At 33.4% G+C, this 18,803-nt stretch overlaps 2 protein-coding genes across 2 annotated transcripts; one reads left to right on the top strand and one right to left on the bottom strand.

Annotated features, from left to right (window-relative positions):
• LOC21395310 (ethylene-responsive transcription factor CRF2) lies at positions 1-2,055 on the top strand. The gene has a single exon (XM_010106693.2). It carries the CDS (start codon positions 897-899, stop codon positions 1,896-1,898), a length of 1,002 nt encoding a protein of 333 aa, XP_010104995.1. The 5' UTR covers positions 1-896; the 3' UTR covers positions 1,899-2,055.
• Positions 2,056-11,548: 9,493 nt separating this feature from the next.
• LOC21395309 (stellacyanin) lies at positions 11,549-12,422 on the bottom strand. The gene is made up of 2 exons (XM_024171185.1): positions 12,239-12,422; positions 11,549-11,952 (listed from the first exon to the last, which is right to left on the bottom strand). Exons 1-2 carry the CDS (start codon positions 12,420-12,422, stop codon positions 11,549-11,551), a joined length of 588 nt encoding a protein of 195 aa, XP_024026953.1.
• Between the last annotated feature and the right edge of the window lie 6,381 nt (positions 12,423-18,803).

Here is an 18,803-nt window from a genome sequence, read left to right as displayed (position 1 = left end):
CGTGTAATATTATATCCAGCACTTTCTCTCTCGCTTCCTTTTTTTTTCATTTCCCTTCCGAGATTTTCCGGGAATCTGAGAGAAAATATTCGCTCCTGGGGTGTTTGTCCAAGATTGGCATTAGAAAAAGTTGAAGTGAGTGAGTGAGTGAGTGAGTGAGGCATTTTTGCCTTTGTGATTCGGAACAACAACATTTATTCCATCTGTTTCCTTTCCGTAAAGCTACCACTGCCACTTCACAGTTCTCATCTTTGTCCCTCAGTTCCTACCCTCCCCCACCCCCACCTCTGAAAGCTTTCCCAGAAAATTTGACTCTTTTTTTTTTCCCTCTGACTCAGTATAAATATATATATATATTCACGCATAATCTCTGTTTTTTCCGTACCGTGGTTTCTCTCTCTTTCTCTATTTCTCTCTCTACAGAAGAAGAAAAAAAAAAAAGAGGCTTTGATTGTGGGGTTTAATGTCTCCTCAGTTTTATGATTTTTCTCTCGTCACGCTCACACTCTTTTCTTCCTTTTCTTTTTCTCTCCCTCTTTCTGGGTGTCTTTCCGTGAAATTTCTCGTCCTTTAATAACACTTTCTGAAGAGCACTCTTTTTGTTAATTAAATCTCCATCGGTGGTCGACAAAGAGAGAGAGATTTTCTCTTCGTTTTAAGGGCTTTTTAGAGGGAGAAGCAAGTAGCTTCTCTTTAACGTGTCCCTGTTTTTTTCAGCTTTCTTTTCTCTTATCTTCTCCTCCTTCTTTATTCTCTCCTCGTGTCTAGTCTCAAAGGAATCTTTTCCCATCTTTTTCTTCTTCTATTTCATTCCCTCTTCGCAAACTTCGCTTTCAAATGCACAAAATACCAGTACCCAGAATCTGATAAGCCGAAAAAGAAGTAAAGAAAAAAAAATGAATCGAAGTGGTCAAGTGGTGAAGTATACCGAACACTGCAACCACACAAAGCTCACCGAGAAGTTCTCTAAATCCACCGCTTCGCCGGAAATGGCGGCGCGGCCGAGGATTGTGAGGATTTCCGTCACCGACGGCGACGCCACGGACTCCTCCAGCGATGAAGAAGGAGAGTTTTGCTACTCTCGCCATCGGGTGAAGAGGTTCGTCAACGAGATTACGATCGAGTCGTGTTCCAGAGAAAGCAACGTCGTTTGCCGGTCGACGAGGAAGAAGAGGAGGTCCACGTCGTCCGGACGGAAGGCGAGGATGATTCCGGCGGCGGCGGCTGGTCATCGGAGCGTGATGAAGACGCCGGCGGGGAAGAAGTTCCGCGGCGTGAGGCAGCGTCCGTGGGGGAAATGGGCGGCGGAGATCAGAGATCCTCTCCGGCGCGTGCGGCTCTGGCTTGGAACATACGATACGGCGGAGGAAGCCGCCATGGTCTACGACAACGCGGCGATTCAGCTGCGTGGACCCGACGCGCTGACCAACTTCGCCACTCCTCCTGCGCCAGAGGCCAAACAGGCCGCGATGAGCTGCGGCTACTACTCCGGCGAGGAGTCTCACAACAACAACGGCGACAACAACAATCTCATCCTCTGCTCTCCGACCTCCGTCCTCCGGTGCCCATCGCCGTCGAACGAGGAGGCCGATTCGAAAGGATTAATCATCCGAGACATCGGCGACCTCCGAGACGAGTCGTGCGTGTCGGAGAACTTCTCGGAGTTCTCGTCGGAGCATTCGAGCTTCGAGACGTTCATTCCCGACGATATTTTTGACTTCCAGAGCTCGATTCCCGATTTCTTCGACAAGACGGGCGCATTGGAGGGAGATTTGAACGACATTTTCGCCGCAGATCCGAGTTGGGATTTCGGGTTCGGGTCGAGAACTTTCCAACCGGACGATTATTTCCAAGATATTGGCGATATATTCAGCTCAGATCCTCTCGTCGCTCTTTGAAACACATTTTCCAGTCTCTTCTTCTTCTTCTTCTTCTTCATAACTCTCCCGATTTTTGGCAAACTTTTCATCGGCGAGATAGAACCGAGATATCGGATTCGTGTTTTTTTTTTCCGTCTTTTTGTATTTTGTGTTGGTTTTTTTTCAATTTTGTTTGTATTGTTTATTTGTTATTAACTATATATATCGATATTTAGTATAAGTAAATCTCCGTCACAGCAACGGTGATGGACGAGTTTGGTAAATGTAATGTAATTTGTATGGATGGTTCTTTTGCTCCTTTTTTGTGTTCTAATGTCAAAATGTTAATTTTATTTCCTTAAAATTATTTATAAAAGGCCCGTGCCCACTCACGTGACTCAGCCCCTCGTGAAATGTTAAAGAGGAGAGGAAAAGAAAATATTCGGATATTTATGTATTTATTTATTTATTTAAGTCGGTCCAAAAAATATATATTTCAATGTTCGTACACTTACACCTACGATGAACGTACACGTGCTGTTCTGATGCGCTTTTTAGTGTGCGTGCTCACTGTTCAGTGGAATTTTTAGAGATCCATTCTAATTTAGAAAAATTAAGAAATAACAAATTTCCTAAAACAAATATAAAAAGAATTAACAGTCAATAATGTATGAGTTTAAAAATAAATTCACTAATCATACGTTAAACTGGAAATGAGAATTTGTGGAGAAAATTGTTGAGAGAAGGAAATTGTGAGGCAAAAAGTAAGTAGACGTTTCAGAATCATAATTCATAATTATTCTTAATTTATGTGTATTTTTTATAAGAAAAAATATTTTATTAAACTATAAATTATTATTTAAATTATGACACGAAATACTTATACCAAACATCTTATAATAAAATATATATCAAACCGGAAAAAGAGAAAGGAGGAAAAAAAGTGAGACTGACAATGTCAGTAATACAACAAGTGGCGAAAATTTGATGGAGGATTAGGATGTGGGAAACCAGGATTATGCGGTTATGGCCGTTACGTAGGATACCCCATACCTGCTTCTGGTTACTGCTAGTGGGAGGCAATCAGATATTTCCATTCACGGATAAGTTTCCAAATTTGATTGTTCTGTCTCTCCACGAACTATTGTATTCTACCTCTTCTCCATCCAAGTTATACCAAAAATATATTTTTATTTTCTTTATTATTATTATTATTATTATTATTATTATTATTATTATTATTTTAATGGCAATCCACAAGCTGTTTTGAGAAATGGGAAAAAAATTTAATATAATTTGAGTTTGAAAAGTTAAGGGCCCGTTTAATCCGTTGATTCGAGTTTTTAATTCGAGTTGAGATGTGACTTTATGTGATAATTTTTTTATTGTAATAAAAAAACTAGATGTGACTGAGAGTTTTTTACTGTAACAAAACTCCAGTGAAATGAACAAAACCTTAATAATTAATGATTTTTGATGAATGAATTTGACAGAACTAGTAACATAGTTATACAACTAAACCTTTGTAGAGAACGTCCGCATTGAGTCGTAATTACTTATTTTAGAAACAAAACGCGTCGAGACAAAAAAATATATATTGAACCGACAGTTTAAAAATTGTCTCGAACACGTCTCATCTAGTGTCTACCAAACTACTTGCAAGTAAGTCGCCATGTGGTTTAGATATAACCATGCCGGAAAATTTGAGTTCTTGACGAAATTTACTGCAAACTTACATAGGCACGAGATGAGATCTGGTGGAAGTATTGTACTTAAAAAATGTTTATAGCGCGTGGATAAAACCTCACATGTTGTTAGAAATGTAATTCATGAAGAAGGTTCCCGTGTTGTAGTGACTTAGGGACATTTGTTTCCTATATTCGTCCATGATTCTGAATCATAATTCATGGTTCTTTACAATATTTTCTCTCACAAAAAATACACGTAAAACGATAATGGTTCTGAATACATAAACCGAAGGTTAATTTCGTTATTTTATTTATACTATTAAAAGACCAAAAATTTAAAAATGCAGGCAAAGTTAAAATTTCAATCGAATTGGGAGGGTCTCATGTGAGAAATAAACTTGATTTGAATTTGTGTATGATGGTGTCATTATAACTTTTGCCTCCTTGAAAAGTTGATAAGGTTCTGTTGTCTGCACAAACAAGGCTAAAATCCACTTATTTCCGTTTGTTTCAAAGCAATAATAGTATGTATTGCTACACCTACAACTCGTTTGTCTCAATTAATATGGCTTGTATATCTAAGTAGCATGGAACATTGGCCCACGCCTTGACATATTATATCATATCATCACTCACTCTGAAACTTTTAGACGTTACGAGTCACACACTTTGCTTGGGTTGAAAGCTTAGTTGTCTCTCTTCTCTTTATGTTTGAACACATGGAACAATGACCTCAATAATGTAGCACAAACTTTTTAGGCAACCATGCCCTTTTCCCACAATGGAAAAAAAGATAAAAAGAAAATGATGCCAATTTTAGAGTTTAGAATGACAAACTTTCTTGGGCGTAGGTGAATTCCCTTGTCATTTATGAGCTAAGATCCACTTGATTAGCCTTTTACACCATCATTTAAGAGAATAACTTTTGTTTTGTGGTATTTACAAAAAGTAATCATATGATTTTTGCTACAACCTGCCAAATGAAAGTGACAAGCTTATATTTCCATGATTAAAATCATTTCTTGATTCTTTTTTTTTTTTTAAAACAAAAAAAATCATTTTGAGTGATTTCTTTTGATGATGCAAATTTTTGAAGTCGACTGTGAGGATATCACTGTGGATTTTTTTTTTGCTAGACTAGGCATGAAACCACATTTTTTGTGCGATTAAAATAAGTCTAATTTGGGCAAACACAATGAAAAACTTAACCGCTTTTAAGTTTTGACAGTTACAAACCAAACTTTTTCCTATGACCCCATTTTCTTGTACAATTTCAACACTCTACTTTATTCTCTTTTAAACTCCATGCTTAAAATTAGGGGTGGCAATTTGTGTTAATGAGTCGTGTTCATATTAATTAATTTTTTAATCGTGTCAGAAAATATCAACTAAAACACGATTTGTTTATTAAACGTGTCAAAAATGTCAACCTAAATACGACCAATTTATTAATCGTGTCAACCCGTATAATATATTTAAATTAATATATTGAATAAATAACTAATATAATCATGACTTATTTAACACAATCAAGATAGATTTAACATGTATATTGGTCAATTTATCTTTTCCTTAAAAAAAAATAAATTTTACCTACAAATATTAAAATTCACATTATTTGTATTTAATATGTTATATAAACTTTCATGTTATATCACATATCATTAGATTGCAGATGACACATATAGTTAATCATATCAATTCATGTAACTTCGTGTTAGGAGGTCAATCTTAACCCAACCTATTTATTAATCGTGTCAACTCGATTATGACCAAAACTCATTTATAGTAAACTCAAAACCGCTAATTTCGTGTAAGTTTCAAGTCGTGTCATCGTGTTGCTACCCGGATTACCAGCCCTACTTAAAATCAATGGTTGGGGTATAAGAGGGTATTAATAGGCAAGTCTAATGACTCTTTACTAACAACCCATTAAGTGGTCCAAGAGATGAGTTTGGGAAAGGAGGGGGGAAAAAAAAAATCTTGCCACCAGAGTTTGGCTCATTTTGTGCATAAACCTGAACCTCTGCAGAAGTAAGAAAACAATATCTGGCATAGACAAAACGTCCATACACAAAATCCAAACAGCATTAGCTTATAAACACCTCATACAAGAGCCAAGAACTTAATTAATATGCTTTGGCTTTGCAGTTATTCGGCCTGAAGACAACCAGCCTTCATGCCTAATATGACAAACATGCCCTGAGTAAACCAGCATGTCTTTTTCTTTGTTTTGTTACTCTTTATACATTTCAATAATATAAATACTTATACGCATATATCATATTATTCTCAAAGAGTTACGGGTTTTTTTAGCCCTATGTACATAGACCCTTGTGAGTGCTTGATGAAGGGTGTATATATATAATTTGTTCCCAAAAAAAAAAAAAAAAAAAAAAAAAAGGTAGAGTAGATATGTCACTTTCTGATAGATGTGTATATCATAAGATGCAGACAAATTAAAAAGGGAACGATGAGAAATTTTCTGCATTACTCTGTTGCAAAAGCCTATCACTGGGATACTTCAGAACTCCTTAACCCAATTGATTGAATAGGGACAGCAATTCAATATCTATGCCTCTTGAATTTAAATCTTGGGTCCCCACCCACATTCATGTGCATGCTCACTAGATTTTAGCCCTACCCATCTTTCAAAATAATAATAATAAAGAACTTTTGCTATAGTATTATTGTTTCACAACACAATTGCCAACACGTATAAGATGTCGCAGGGGAGTTCGTGTTGCACCTGAACTCGTCAATAATGTTCCGAGCCGGTCAGACCCGAACACCCTGCAAATCGAAAGTTTCATTTGCTAATAAGACCAACTGATTTTATGATTAGGGTTCTTTCAGCTAATGAGTTTAAGGGTAATTCGGTTCAAACCGGACCGAATCTAAAATACAACACTTGAAAACAAGATTTATGTGAGAATTTTCTTCGGCAACAAGTCTCCTTGTTTTACTGTGTAATACTCGCATAATAAATTACTAGTACGAATTGTCGTGACCATGGCGTGCACATGACATGAACATTTTTACTCAATCATTGTAGCATAAAACCCAGGTGATTCCAAAATGCTGAATCCCATCATGGACAAAGAACTGAAAAATGGCGACTCTAAACCCATGTTGCAGCACATTTCAGATTTTGACCTCTTTCTTTTTTTTTTTTTTTTTTTTTTTTTTTTTTTTTATTTTTTGCCCTTTTTTTTTTTTTTTTTTTTTTTTTTTTTTTTTTTTTTTTGCGTTCACTGATATTTTCTGCACCTCAAAACTGGGGACTTGGTGTTTTCTTAGGGCGATTTGTCCCATGAACTTTATTAAGGCTGGCCAAACTAGCTGGTTGGCCTTGAAGTAATTGAGAAGAAGGGTCACGGTTAAAGAATAGCCCCACAAGCCACAAAGCCAAGAGATCAATATCCTTGGGACAGGTATAAATAAATCTTTACTACACACAAAATTCCAAAACTTGCCAAAGATTCACCCCCAAGGAACAAAACAATCCAAAAGATCTCCTTTGATAATCCTCCAGCTCCTCATAATTAATCCTGGCCGTACACGTCATGTCAGGCTAACGGTTCTCTATTGCCTCGAGCAGTGCAAGTGTGCAACTGGGCCTTTTTTTTTTTCCTCTTCTTTTCGGCCCCTTTGGGGCCCATGGTCCCCTCTCCACATGCCAGCTCAGAAACTACTGTATCTGCACCATGATTGTGATTGGCCGGTCCCACTTCATTAATCTTCTAGTTTTTCTGATGTGGCCCATCTGGTGTGGGTAAGAGTCATGTTTCTTCATTTTGGGCATTCACGTCACCAACAGCCCACCAAATGACGGGCTATGTGGCCCATATCAGAGACTTCGTTCTTACCACCCAAAATAGTCAAGAAAAAATTTATTATCCAAAACAATAGTCAACAGAAAATCAATAAATTACACCCTTAACCCACTATTTTAATTTTGTATCCTTAAGTTGGTACATTATGAGAAAACGTGATGTAAAAGGTATCATTTTCACTGTGATCTTGTTTATTTTATCGATTCGAGTTTTTAATTTTAAGTTTCTACAGTTAAAAAACTATCAAAAAATGTCATATATAACTTTTTCTACTACACTTAAAAGCTCTAAAAAATATCACATCTCAATTTGAATTGAAAATTTAAATCTGTAAAACGAACATGACCTAAATGATAAATATATACGGTATTATAACCAAAGCTTTCTTATTTATTTATTATTATTTTTTGAATTTGAAGTGAGGGATTTAAACTCAACATTTCAAAATAAAATCAGGTGCGGAATTATTACTAGATTATACCTGCAACCACAAACCAACTCTCCTTTTGACCAGTTCACATAAAAAGAGAGAAGTATTATTCGTTTCCTTCTTTTTTTAAATTTTTTTTTAATAGGACATTTGAAGATGGAACTAAGAAATACAGTCAATGGCCATTACTTTGGTCCATGCACTTCACTGAAATCTCAAAGTATGGTGCGCTGTTAGTCGGGTTGGCATAGAATTTTTGGCACCAAAAATTAAAAACTCCCATGTTTCCATTGATCAAACCATTTTGTGTCGGAGGACAAATTCTTGCTCCAACCAAGCGTTATGGGCTTCAATTAAAAAATAAATAAAAAAAAGGAGAGAAGAAAAAAGAGCAAAAGGAAAACAAGTGTTATGGGCTTCATTACTAAGAGTGTGTTTGGTTGGGTGGAAATGAATGGAATAGAATGAAATTAAATTATAGTTTGATGTTTGATTAGATTTAAAAGAATTGAATGGTCATTCACCCATTTTGAGTGAATCATCATTCCTTCCTCATATGAGAGGAATGGTCATTCTAAGTTCTTTTCTTATTTTTTTTCATAATTACACTTTAATATTATAATATAATTAAAATATATTATATAGTAGTTATATATTATAATATAATATAATATAATATATAATAAAAAATATTATAATATATTATATATTATATAATAATACTTTTATTATATTATATTATATTTTATATATTATATTGATAGATAAGATATTAGTATTATATATAGCATAAGAGTAAGTTTGTCAACATGAAAATATTAATGTTTCATTCTAGAGAATATTTAAAATTACAACCAAATAAATAAATTAACTTTCTTTTTCATTCCATTCTCATTACTATTCTCATTCTCATTACTATTTCTCCATTGTAACCAAACGCACCTTAAATATAATGGCCGAATGGTCCGCAAAATACAAACACCCTTTATTATACTTTCCGTACACTACCATATCACAAAAGCACAAATGGTTGAGTGCTATCTTTGATTATTTAGTCAAATATTTAAGTTTAGCCTATATAGTTGAATTTTTAGACCAAAAAAAAAAAATTTGTGTTTTTTATTAGTTTTTGAGCAATAGAAAAATCTATAGATCGTATGGGGGAAAAAAAAAAAAAAAGAGTGAAATAAATGCAATAAGGAAACGGGATACGTAGAAATGGTTTTGCAGTAAATGCAGAAATAAAAACTCTCAGGCTAAATGGATGCGTGTTCGTGCTAGTGTGGGTGGGAAATAAGGCAGGTGGGGCCCTATGAAGGTGTCAATATGAGCAACCACCCGACAGCAAAAGGCAGATAATAGGGGGGGAGGAGTGAGATTTTGTTGTGGGGGCTTTTGGGATACAGAAGACACCAACATGAAGACAATTGAAATCTCATGAATTGTGATGGGAGATATTAATGGGAGCCCACAGTCACTCTCTCACTCATCACCACGAACTTCTTGTGAGATTATTGTTCCATTTCTCTCCCCTACGTACTTTTTTGTTCGTTTCACTAATTTAAATTATAACTCAAGTTTTTATTATAATATTTTTTCTATATTGTCTTTTTTCATAAAATTTTTTATTTAATTTTTTTTATTACAGTATTTTTTTCACATGAATTTATTTTTTAACTTAAATTCTTAACTCGAAATGAATGTGGCAACGTTTTCTTTTCTTTTGTATTCTTTTTATTATTATTATTTTTTTTAAAAATTTGCCTTCTCTATTTGTATATCTGGAAGGGGAAAAAGGGCGTTTTGTTCGGCCCATACTACTTGGTTTTGTTCTTGGACTTGGACCATGCTTGAAGTCAACTTCTGGTACTTTTGAATTGGGCTGTTGGACCCAATGTAAATACGTCTGTAAGGTGGCTGTACTGCTACCTTTAGTGGTCCAAAGGCCGACTCAGTTTGAGGTAGGGTTGAATGAGGAATACCACCATACTACTTGATTTTGTTGCATTGGCCCATCTTGGACTTCTGGAACTTTTGCATTGTGGGAGTCAACTTCTGGAACTTTCAAATTGGGCTGGCGGGCCCAATGTAAATATGTGTGGAAGGTGGCCGTACTACTTACCTGAAGTGGTCCAAAGGCCGACTCACTCTGAGGTAGGGTTGAATGACGAATACCGCATCTTGAGGGTTGATTCAAAATACACTTTTGTATAAAATTTAAGCCTAATTCAAACACAACACTTTTTGTAGGTAATATGTTATATTTTTGTTATGATTTCAGTCTATAATGTCGTTTGGAGTCTTCTCTCAACCGTAGAGGAGTTGCTGAAGAGCCATACCGTACTCGATTATTGGTGCACCTTTTCAACTTCCTAGAATTAGAATCTAGTGCATGTGTTATCCTTTTCTGAGTTTTATTATAATTTATTGATGAAAACCGGTATGTGATAAGGAAGTTTTATTATAATCTAGTGTGTTTCGTTCGACCAAGTTGCTTGTTTCGGTTGAAACGAGCATTTTTCCTTTTGTTTTTTTCTTTTATGGTTTTGGTTTTTTTTTTTGTTTCTCTTACATCTTCTCTTTTTCCTTTTATTTTTTCCCTAAATTTTATATTTTTCATTCTTGCCCTTCTTTTTAACTTTTTTTCTTTACCCAAACTATTTATTTATTTTTAGATGTTATCCTACTCATATATTTCTTTCCCATAGTGTCCTACACTTATTTATTTCTTCATTTTAATCCTTTTTTGACCCATTTTTTTTTATCTTCTCCTTCAAAAACTTTATTTTTTTTATTTTGATTTCTTGTTGAGATTTTATATTCATATGTTATACAATTTTAATAATAACACAATAATTAAAACTTAACAGATGGATTATTCTCCACTGCATAACACATGGAGTTCAACTAGTGTATTGCTAAGAGCTTTCGGATTTTAGTTGGGCCTTATTGTGGAGGCTATGTATAAATTTAGCAGAAATAGTAGAAAATAAGTCAATATGAAAGCTTAAGAAAGTATATAAGCCAATTTTTAGTTATAGAAATTAATAGGCCATAACTTGTCAAGTTATGGTTCATAGCCAGATAAGTTATGGACAAACTTGTCAAGTTATGGTTCATAACCAGACAAGTTATGGACAAAAACCGTGAATAACTTGTCAAGTTATGGTTCATAACCAGACAAGTTATGGACGAAAATAGTAATTTGGCATATTTATTAACTTATGTAAACTATTGGCTTATTAATTTTAATTCATCTCAAGTCTTGGCCTATTTTCCTCTTTCTCCCTAAATTTAGTGCAAATATGTATTTGTAGGTTTTTTCTTTCTTTCTTATTGAGGGGGCTCAAGCCTCTCCGGGCCAGAATTGGCTTAATCGTCCTTTTTCCTGGCAAGCTATTTGGAGCAATGTGACTTCTGCACTAGACAAAGTAGCATATTCTGCTAAGAAAGAACAAATTTTGCGAATAAAACCATGTCATTTCTAGATGGCTTAGACATCTAGCTTCTACAAGTCAATGATAATCTGCTATATCCTCAATATTGTGTAATATCACAATGTGTAAAAGATCAGTTGTGTCTTCAATTACCTGCATCTCCCCCCTCCAGAATAATATATATATATATATATATAGATACAGCCCTTGGTACATTTACATCATTTAGCACGTTATAGCAACACGTTACAATACAATACAAGTGCCCCCTAGAATATTAGGTACAATTAATTGAGTTTTATATCAACAATGAAAGCAAGAAGCACAATAAACTAGCGGAAACCACACCAACATCCTGAATGGTGGTGGCTGAGGAATGCTTAGCATTTGGAAGCTGAGATGGGACGGGAGAGGTGGCGGCTGTGGTGGCATCATCTTCGGTGGAAAACGACTTAAACGGCAAGTGATCGCCGGAAAAGCCCTCTTTGTCACCAACGGTGATGTGAAGCTTTTGACCAGCCTCACAATGCTTCCCAACGCCACTGTAGAAGTAGTAGTCCCCAACTTGTGTGAGGTTTAGAATTGTTGGTCCCTCGTAGTACATGTTAAACACTTTGTCTTGAGTGCACGCTTCAAAATCTTCCTTGCTTACCATGACCACATTGTTGCCACAAGGTCTGGATGGAAAAACTGAAACTTTTTCTATTAGGGGAATAAAAAATTGCAATGATATGAATTTAAAGAATATATGCTTGATAGAAATTTAAGCCTTAACAAAAGGGAAAATACTAGACAATGTTCAATATTTGGTGATGATTAATAGAATTGTTTCAAACAAACAAATACTATAATGTGAGGATATTTTGAATGTTGAAAACATCGTGATAAAAATGACGTTTCAATAAAAAAAATGTAAATAATAGTTAATCGTAATAATCACCAATAATAATACATAGCGTTGTTAGGACGTGACATTTACAGTACTTACCAAGTCGGTCACCGACGCCGAAAGTTCTTGGTTTGGCCCATTCTTGAAAGTAGGTTTGGTTCTCGGGCACACGCCAGCCATGGCTTCCTCCAACAATGTGAGTGAATGCACTTGCCTGTCCTACAATGAAGTGACCCAAGATTGCAGCCAATGTGAAGAACATTGTGGATTGCAATTTCGCCATGCAGTTAATTAATTTCTTCCCCTACCCTTGATTTTTTCTCTTTTTTTTTTTTTTTTTCGTTGAAGGAGAGAGAGTAGATTTGTTTCTTGTTTTCTCTTCAATAAACCGAAAAAATAAAATAAAATAAAGAATTCTAAAATTGGTTTTGTTCAAATCAATTCCGGCTCAAGGGTAAGGCCCTCCTTAAGTTAAGGCCTCTTATTATTAGGATCAGCAACTAATGATCTTTACACCTCAAGATTGTTTTGTTAGAAACCCTTAACTAATTATCTTTACACCTCAAAGTATTGAACATATTGATTATAGGTTTCTTATTCATTTTTTTCTTTTAACAATTGACTATTTTATCTTTGTAAATCTTTGGTGGCATTTTTTTATATTTCATTTTAAACATCTTATAATCCTGTTTTTAATATTAGTTCGGATGAAAAACAAGAAGAAGAAAAAAAAAAGTCACTTAATTCGGCCATAACTACTGATCATATGCACTTAATTTTTAGTCTTATAGTTGAATAATTTTCTTTAACTCTGCCCTTAATCGCACTTTATACAAAAATTATTATTATTATTATTATTATTATTATTATATATCAAGCTATTATCTTAAATATTCAAAGTCGTTCATTCTTAATAAGAATTCTTATCGTGTTAAGGTTTTTGTCACTTACATTTTTAATGATAAAATGTGTTATAAGTCATGAATATGATATGAGAAATTTAACAAAAAACTTACTAAACTGTTGTTATGTGGTCCATTTTATTGATGATTGTTTTCAATTAGTAATAAAGAAAGCACGTATGACCAAAAGTTTCAAAAACCTAATTCCTAATATAAATTTCTCAATTCTTCAACTTTAAAGCCCACAAATCTGATCAAAATTTAGAGCAAAATCAATAAAATAAGACATAATGCAACAATTTAGCAAGTTGAATGAGTGAATTTTCAAAATCAGAAGTTCAACTGACAAGTTGTCAAAAGACGAAAAGTTTAGGAGACAAAAGCAACGGAGTCCCATATTCCATAAAGAAAAAACGATTTGACAATTGGGTTTTCTATTTAAAGGCTTATGAATAAATATACAACTGTAATTATTTAAATGGCCGATTTAAAATTTTACCTAAGGCTCCTAGTCACCTTGGGGATGTTATTGTTAAAATTGAATTAGAATTTTTATGGATTTTCTGTTTTCAGCTGAGTTAATTATTTGTTCGCTTTTTGGTATTTTAAGGTAATGATATAAGAGGCCTTAAAAATTGTTAAGAATGAAATCATGAGATGTAATAAGATATTCATTATTTATTTAATAAAAAAGTTTATTCATTATTTTATGTGCATATATAAATGAATATTTTATAAATATCATTGAAAATTTCATGATTATTTATGTGACCTTAAATATTGTATATAAGTGTTATATGTGAGAGGATAATATTTAAGGATAATAATCAAAATGATGTTCGTAGAATTTAATTAAAGTTCAGAATCTTTAATTAAAATATTACTAATACATGTCATTCCCATTTAGAATGGAATGATGTTATCCGTACTGTTAATATAACGAAATATTAAATGAGTGTATTACGCATAATGAGATTGTGTGGAACTGGGACACATACACCATATGAATTTATGATAATTTCCGTTAAGTATAGAAATTCTAATTGAGTCTGTCGATGATCATATATAGAATGATCTTAATTTTGAGTTATTAACATACTCCTATTTGTGGATTTGTGTCTTTTGACTTACTCAGTACGGATTTTGAGATTGCTAAATCCTATTCCTTTTATCTTGAAGACATGATGAAGTGGATAGCTGAGAATGTTAATGTATGAGATGGAATCCATTATTTCTAGAGATAGAAGTAGATAAACAATTCACTTAAGGGTTGATTCGGTACTTGAACTAGTATGAGCTTTGATTCATGAATTTACTTTATGAATCACTGTCCATTAGAGAATCAATAGTACTCAATGATAAAGATGTAATTAGAGAGGTTAACGGATTTCACCTAGCTCTAATTATGAATTATTTATGGATGATTGATCTATATGTAATGACTATATCAAATGGATACTTCACAATTTAGAAATAATTTATATCTATAATTACGAGAGTGCAATTCCAAGTTTAGTGGAGTAACTTTTAGAATTAATACAATTAATTAAATAAAGAATTTTAATTAATTACTAAATTTTATTGGAGCTTAAAATTATAGGTCCATGAGTCTCTGCGTCGTACACTAAAAGCAAAATGCGAATTTTAGAATTATGAAATTCTAAATAAAACGCTCAAAGATGATTAATTGAGAATTAATTATAAACTAAGTAATGTTATTATTTAAATTTGAATTTTAAAACACACATGTGGAGATGTCCACATGGTGTACACGTCCAGCACTGTGTGAATCATTCTGAGTTTCCGTTGTTTGCTCTCTAAGTTATCTAACTGACTTATTTGATAAGTTGTCCAATTGAAATTGAAATTAAATTAAATTTGACTTAAATTAGAATTTGAATTTGAGTCAAAATTGGATTGCAGGATAAAAACAAAATTTTGCCTTTTCCCCTACATGCAGATTGCGCCTACCACAGGGAGGAATCTCCCTGTGTTGGCCGGCCATATAAGATAAAGGAGAGGAAATTTTGTTTTCAAAATCAATTAGAAGTGTGAGATAATTATTAAGCTTTATCTTGGATATAAAGTTTAGACTTATTCTAAAAGTTTGACTATTACTCTATAAATAGGGTATTGTAGAAAATTGAAGAACACAATTTTTGCTCTCCCTAGCTTAGTGGCCGAATTTTATAGAGTGAGGAAAGAAAATTTTCTCCCAAAATTCCATGTCGTGCATGTGTTAGTGTTCGTGGAAAACTTGAGTGTTTATTTGCTAATCTTGTTTTGTTTCAAGTGTGCCCACACACATGTCTTCGTAGATTCAAAGAATTGACAAGAAAGATTCAAGTATTCTAAACAAGCTTGGAGCGAGAAACGTTTTGTTGGAATAATACGGCATCGAGTGCGCAACGGAATTTAAAAAAATTTAATCAATGTCAAAGCCAATCAAGAACATGTTCATGATGCTATATAATATAAATACTAAAAATCTAAATCACACCTTTTGAGATTTAGGAAACTGCACGTATGACAGATCAAAGCGTTCCAAACAGCAACCAGAAGAGCCTCAACCAACTGGTCTTCTTTGCTATTCTCGTTTCCACGATCGGAGTGCGGGTGGGCACACGTCGTTCAATCTCCTCTTGGTATTCTTGAACTCCTTCCAACCATAAGAGAGCCAAAGGAAAAATCGTTCTTGAGAATTAAATAATTTTTCCTCTCAGGAATCTTTTGTCAATAGCCTCTAAAAAGTCTCTTAAGTGATCAAATGAATAATGTGACTTAATAGGCTATTTATAGTGTTTAGGAAGTCATATTTCCGTAACAATTAGGTTTTTCAAAGTTTATCTCGCTTACATAGCCAATTTTGCCACATCAGCATGCGCTACACGTTACAACCGGTCGACCGGTGACAAAGACGTTATAACTCACTTGTCGGCCTGTCTTCATGAGCCGGTCTACCCGACCGGTCGACCTATCTTCATGAATCGGTCTACCCGACCGGTCGACTTGTCTGCACTAGTGAAACTTGTTTTCTTAGTTTTCCAACACGGAAAACTTGCATAGAGCCTCAATTTTGATTCAAGCAACCCAATAGAGAAGTTGCCTAATCAAAATAGTCATATAATAGTCTTCTCATATTAAACAACTCTTAAAACAATAATTCAACCAATTTATCTAGAATTAATTTATCAATTAATTCACCCAATAAATCACTCATGAATTAATAAATCTCATATTAACTTTGAACATCTTTTACGGAAATAACACAAGTTATCAATATGTAAGAAATACACCGTATTGTTACAGGAAATTATGTGAGCTAGCAAAGGGACTTGATGGACATATATAAATTAAGCACCTATAATCACAACACTACTTGTAAACCAACAAGTCTATCTCATAATTATAAAACTCTAGTGCTACTCCACTAAAAGCCTAGAGTTGCACTCTCGATTTATATAACGTATTTACAAGCTCTCGTCCATGACTCAATATATTAGTGTATCATCCCTATAGGATATCCACAATTGACTTGAGGTCAAGTTCTGTTTTACCTTTCCGATTATATTTATCTTATGTTCCATTATCACACCATCAGAAAAACACTATTCGTACCATTACAAATAGTAAACCATTAGATAACACATAGTAGTCTAATGGCCGAGCGTTCGTATTTTTCAATCCACAGATAATGCATAAGAGGATATCATTGACTCTTTGTAGGAGCTATTGATTCCACTATCTATGATTAACGAATCTACGCATACACGAGTCATACCCATAATGTACCGGTAAGTGTACCTTTAAATAATATCAGGATGTCTCCATTTGGTACATCAAAGAATACAAGTCAAGCATACGAGTTCATCATCCATCTCAGGATTAAGATGACAACATATAATTCGTCAAAAGTGAATTGTTTTATTCAAATATAATTATTAATTAAAACAATTCAACTTTGGTCCGACTCAATATAGATTTCATCATTAGAAACTATATTAATGTCTCTACCCATGGAATCCCACCTCCGACAACTAAGACAAGCCGTATCCGTTAGGAAGTAGACAACATAACAATTTTAACATGAATAAAGCGCCCAACTTTATTCCCTCGATTGTGGATCATATGATTTAGACTATCATATTTAGATTCTTGTCTTTCACATGTTCTTCTCATTACATGCATGACCTAAAGATTTAGAATGGCTGCCTCAGACTTTCAGTTTGCTTATCATAAATTCAATTAATACGAACATAACAATGACAATACATAGATATATGAAATAAACAAATCTTTATTAATAGTCAAAATGTCTTAAAGAACATCGTTACATTTATTCCTAAGGGCATAAACGCTAATACGTTTGTGGTCAAAGAACTTAAGTTATCGACCTAATCGTTTGCTAAGTAAATAAATTAATTTAATTAATTTATCAATATATAAATTAATATAATCTGTAGAGTATACACAATCTGTAATATGCACACTTCTGCATTCGAAATCATTTCAGAAACTAACAATTTGTATCTCTTTTGGCATTACGGTTAAAGAGAAACAAGGCATTTCTGATTTATTGGCTAGCTTATTTAATACCAAGGATTTTTTACTCATGTTTCCTTGTCATATGTTGAGTGGATGAGAAATTTTTTATAAGGTATTATTAAGTGGTTTATGATTTGAATTTATGTTTAGTTGTCGGATTGTTTTAGGTGTTTTTTTTATATTTTGTGTTAGACGGATTTTTTGGTTTTTTGGTTTCTTTGTTTGGGTGTAGAAGCACTCTTTGTCCTGTACTCTATTCTATATGAAGTACTGTTTCTTATAAAAGAAAAAAAATTATATTAGTACTTATAAATGGGATATGGTTTGACTTAAACTATGCAAATGATACTTTGGATATGATTTGATTAAAACAATTGAAATGATGTTTCTTTTCGGCCTTTTTAGCAAAAATAGAATATAATTAGAGAATTTTTCTAGTAGGTATAGCCTATCAATAGTGTCAGTTTTTTAATCATTAGATCATGTTAAAATCACATCAGACTGAAAAAATATACAAAATAAACAATTTTTAATACAGATCTGAAGACCGAAAATAAATAACTATTTATAGTACATTTTTTATGATCCTATTGGAGAAACTCTCATATAATTATCTAAATATGAAGTTGGAGAATAACTAATCACAAGGTCCTACATTACCAAATCTACAAATACTTAATTGGAAAGACATATTTTGTTTCGATAAAAAAATGTAATGCTCATCTGCAAGGCTTTTATATAGTCCTACCGGTAAGCTCATGTTGTAAATGTAACATATAGAAATAAGACGTGTGTAACGTAACACTCGTTTAATATAGCATTTATGTTCAACAACATGTGTAACACAAGAAATCACTCATCTAAAATATAGTTGCATATTCGTAACGTCTATATTACATACGAAAAACAAGAAAAAATTATGTAGTATGCCTACAAAATCCAACAATTTTAGATTTATGCTATTATTGTAATTTACAAATATTTTAGTAGAATATTAATAAATTCCACTAGAATACTCTTTGTCCTTTGAAGATGTCCCACCATTTTTTTCGTAAAGAAAAGATAATCTGACATATTTTATTAAGATATTTTCCAATGAATTAACATAAATGTTAAGTATATGTCATTAGGGCATAAATATAAATATGACATCTTTTAAGTTACATTTTTGTATTTCTCCCTCTAAACAAATGTTCTGTTACATTAGTCACCTTTGT

The sequence above is a fragment of the Morus notabilis genome, unplaced genomic scaffold, assembly GCF_000414095.1.
Source record: "Morus notabilis unplaced genomic scaffold, ASM41409v2 Scaffold118, whole genome shotgun sequence".
NCBI lineage: Eukaryota > Viridiplantae > Streptophyta > Magnoliopsida > Rosales > Moraceae > Morus > Morus notabilis.
This window is presented reverse-complemented; position numbering and strand designations above follow the sequence as displayed.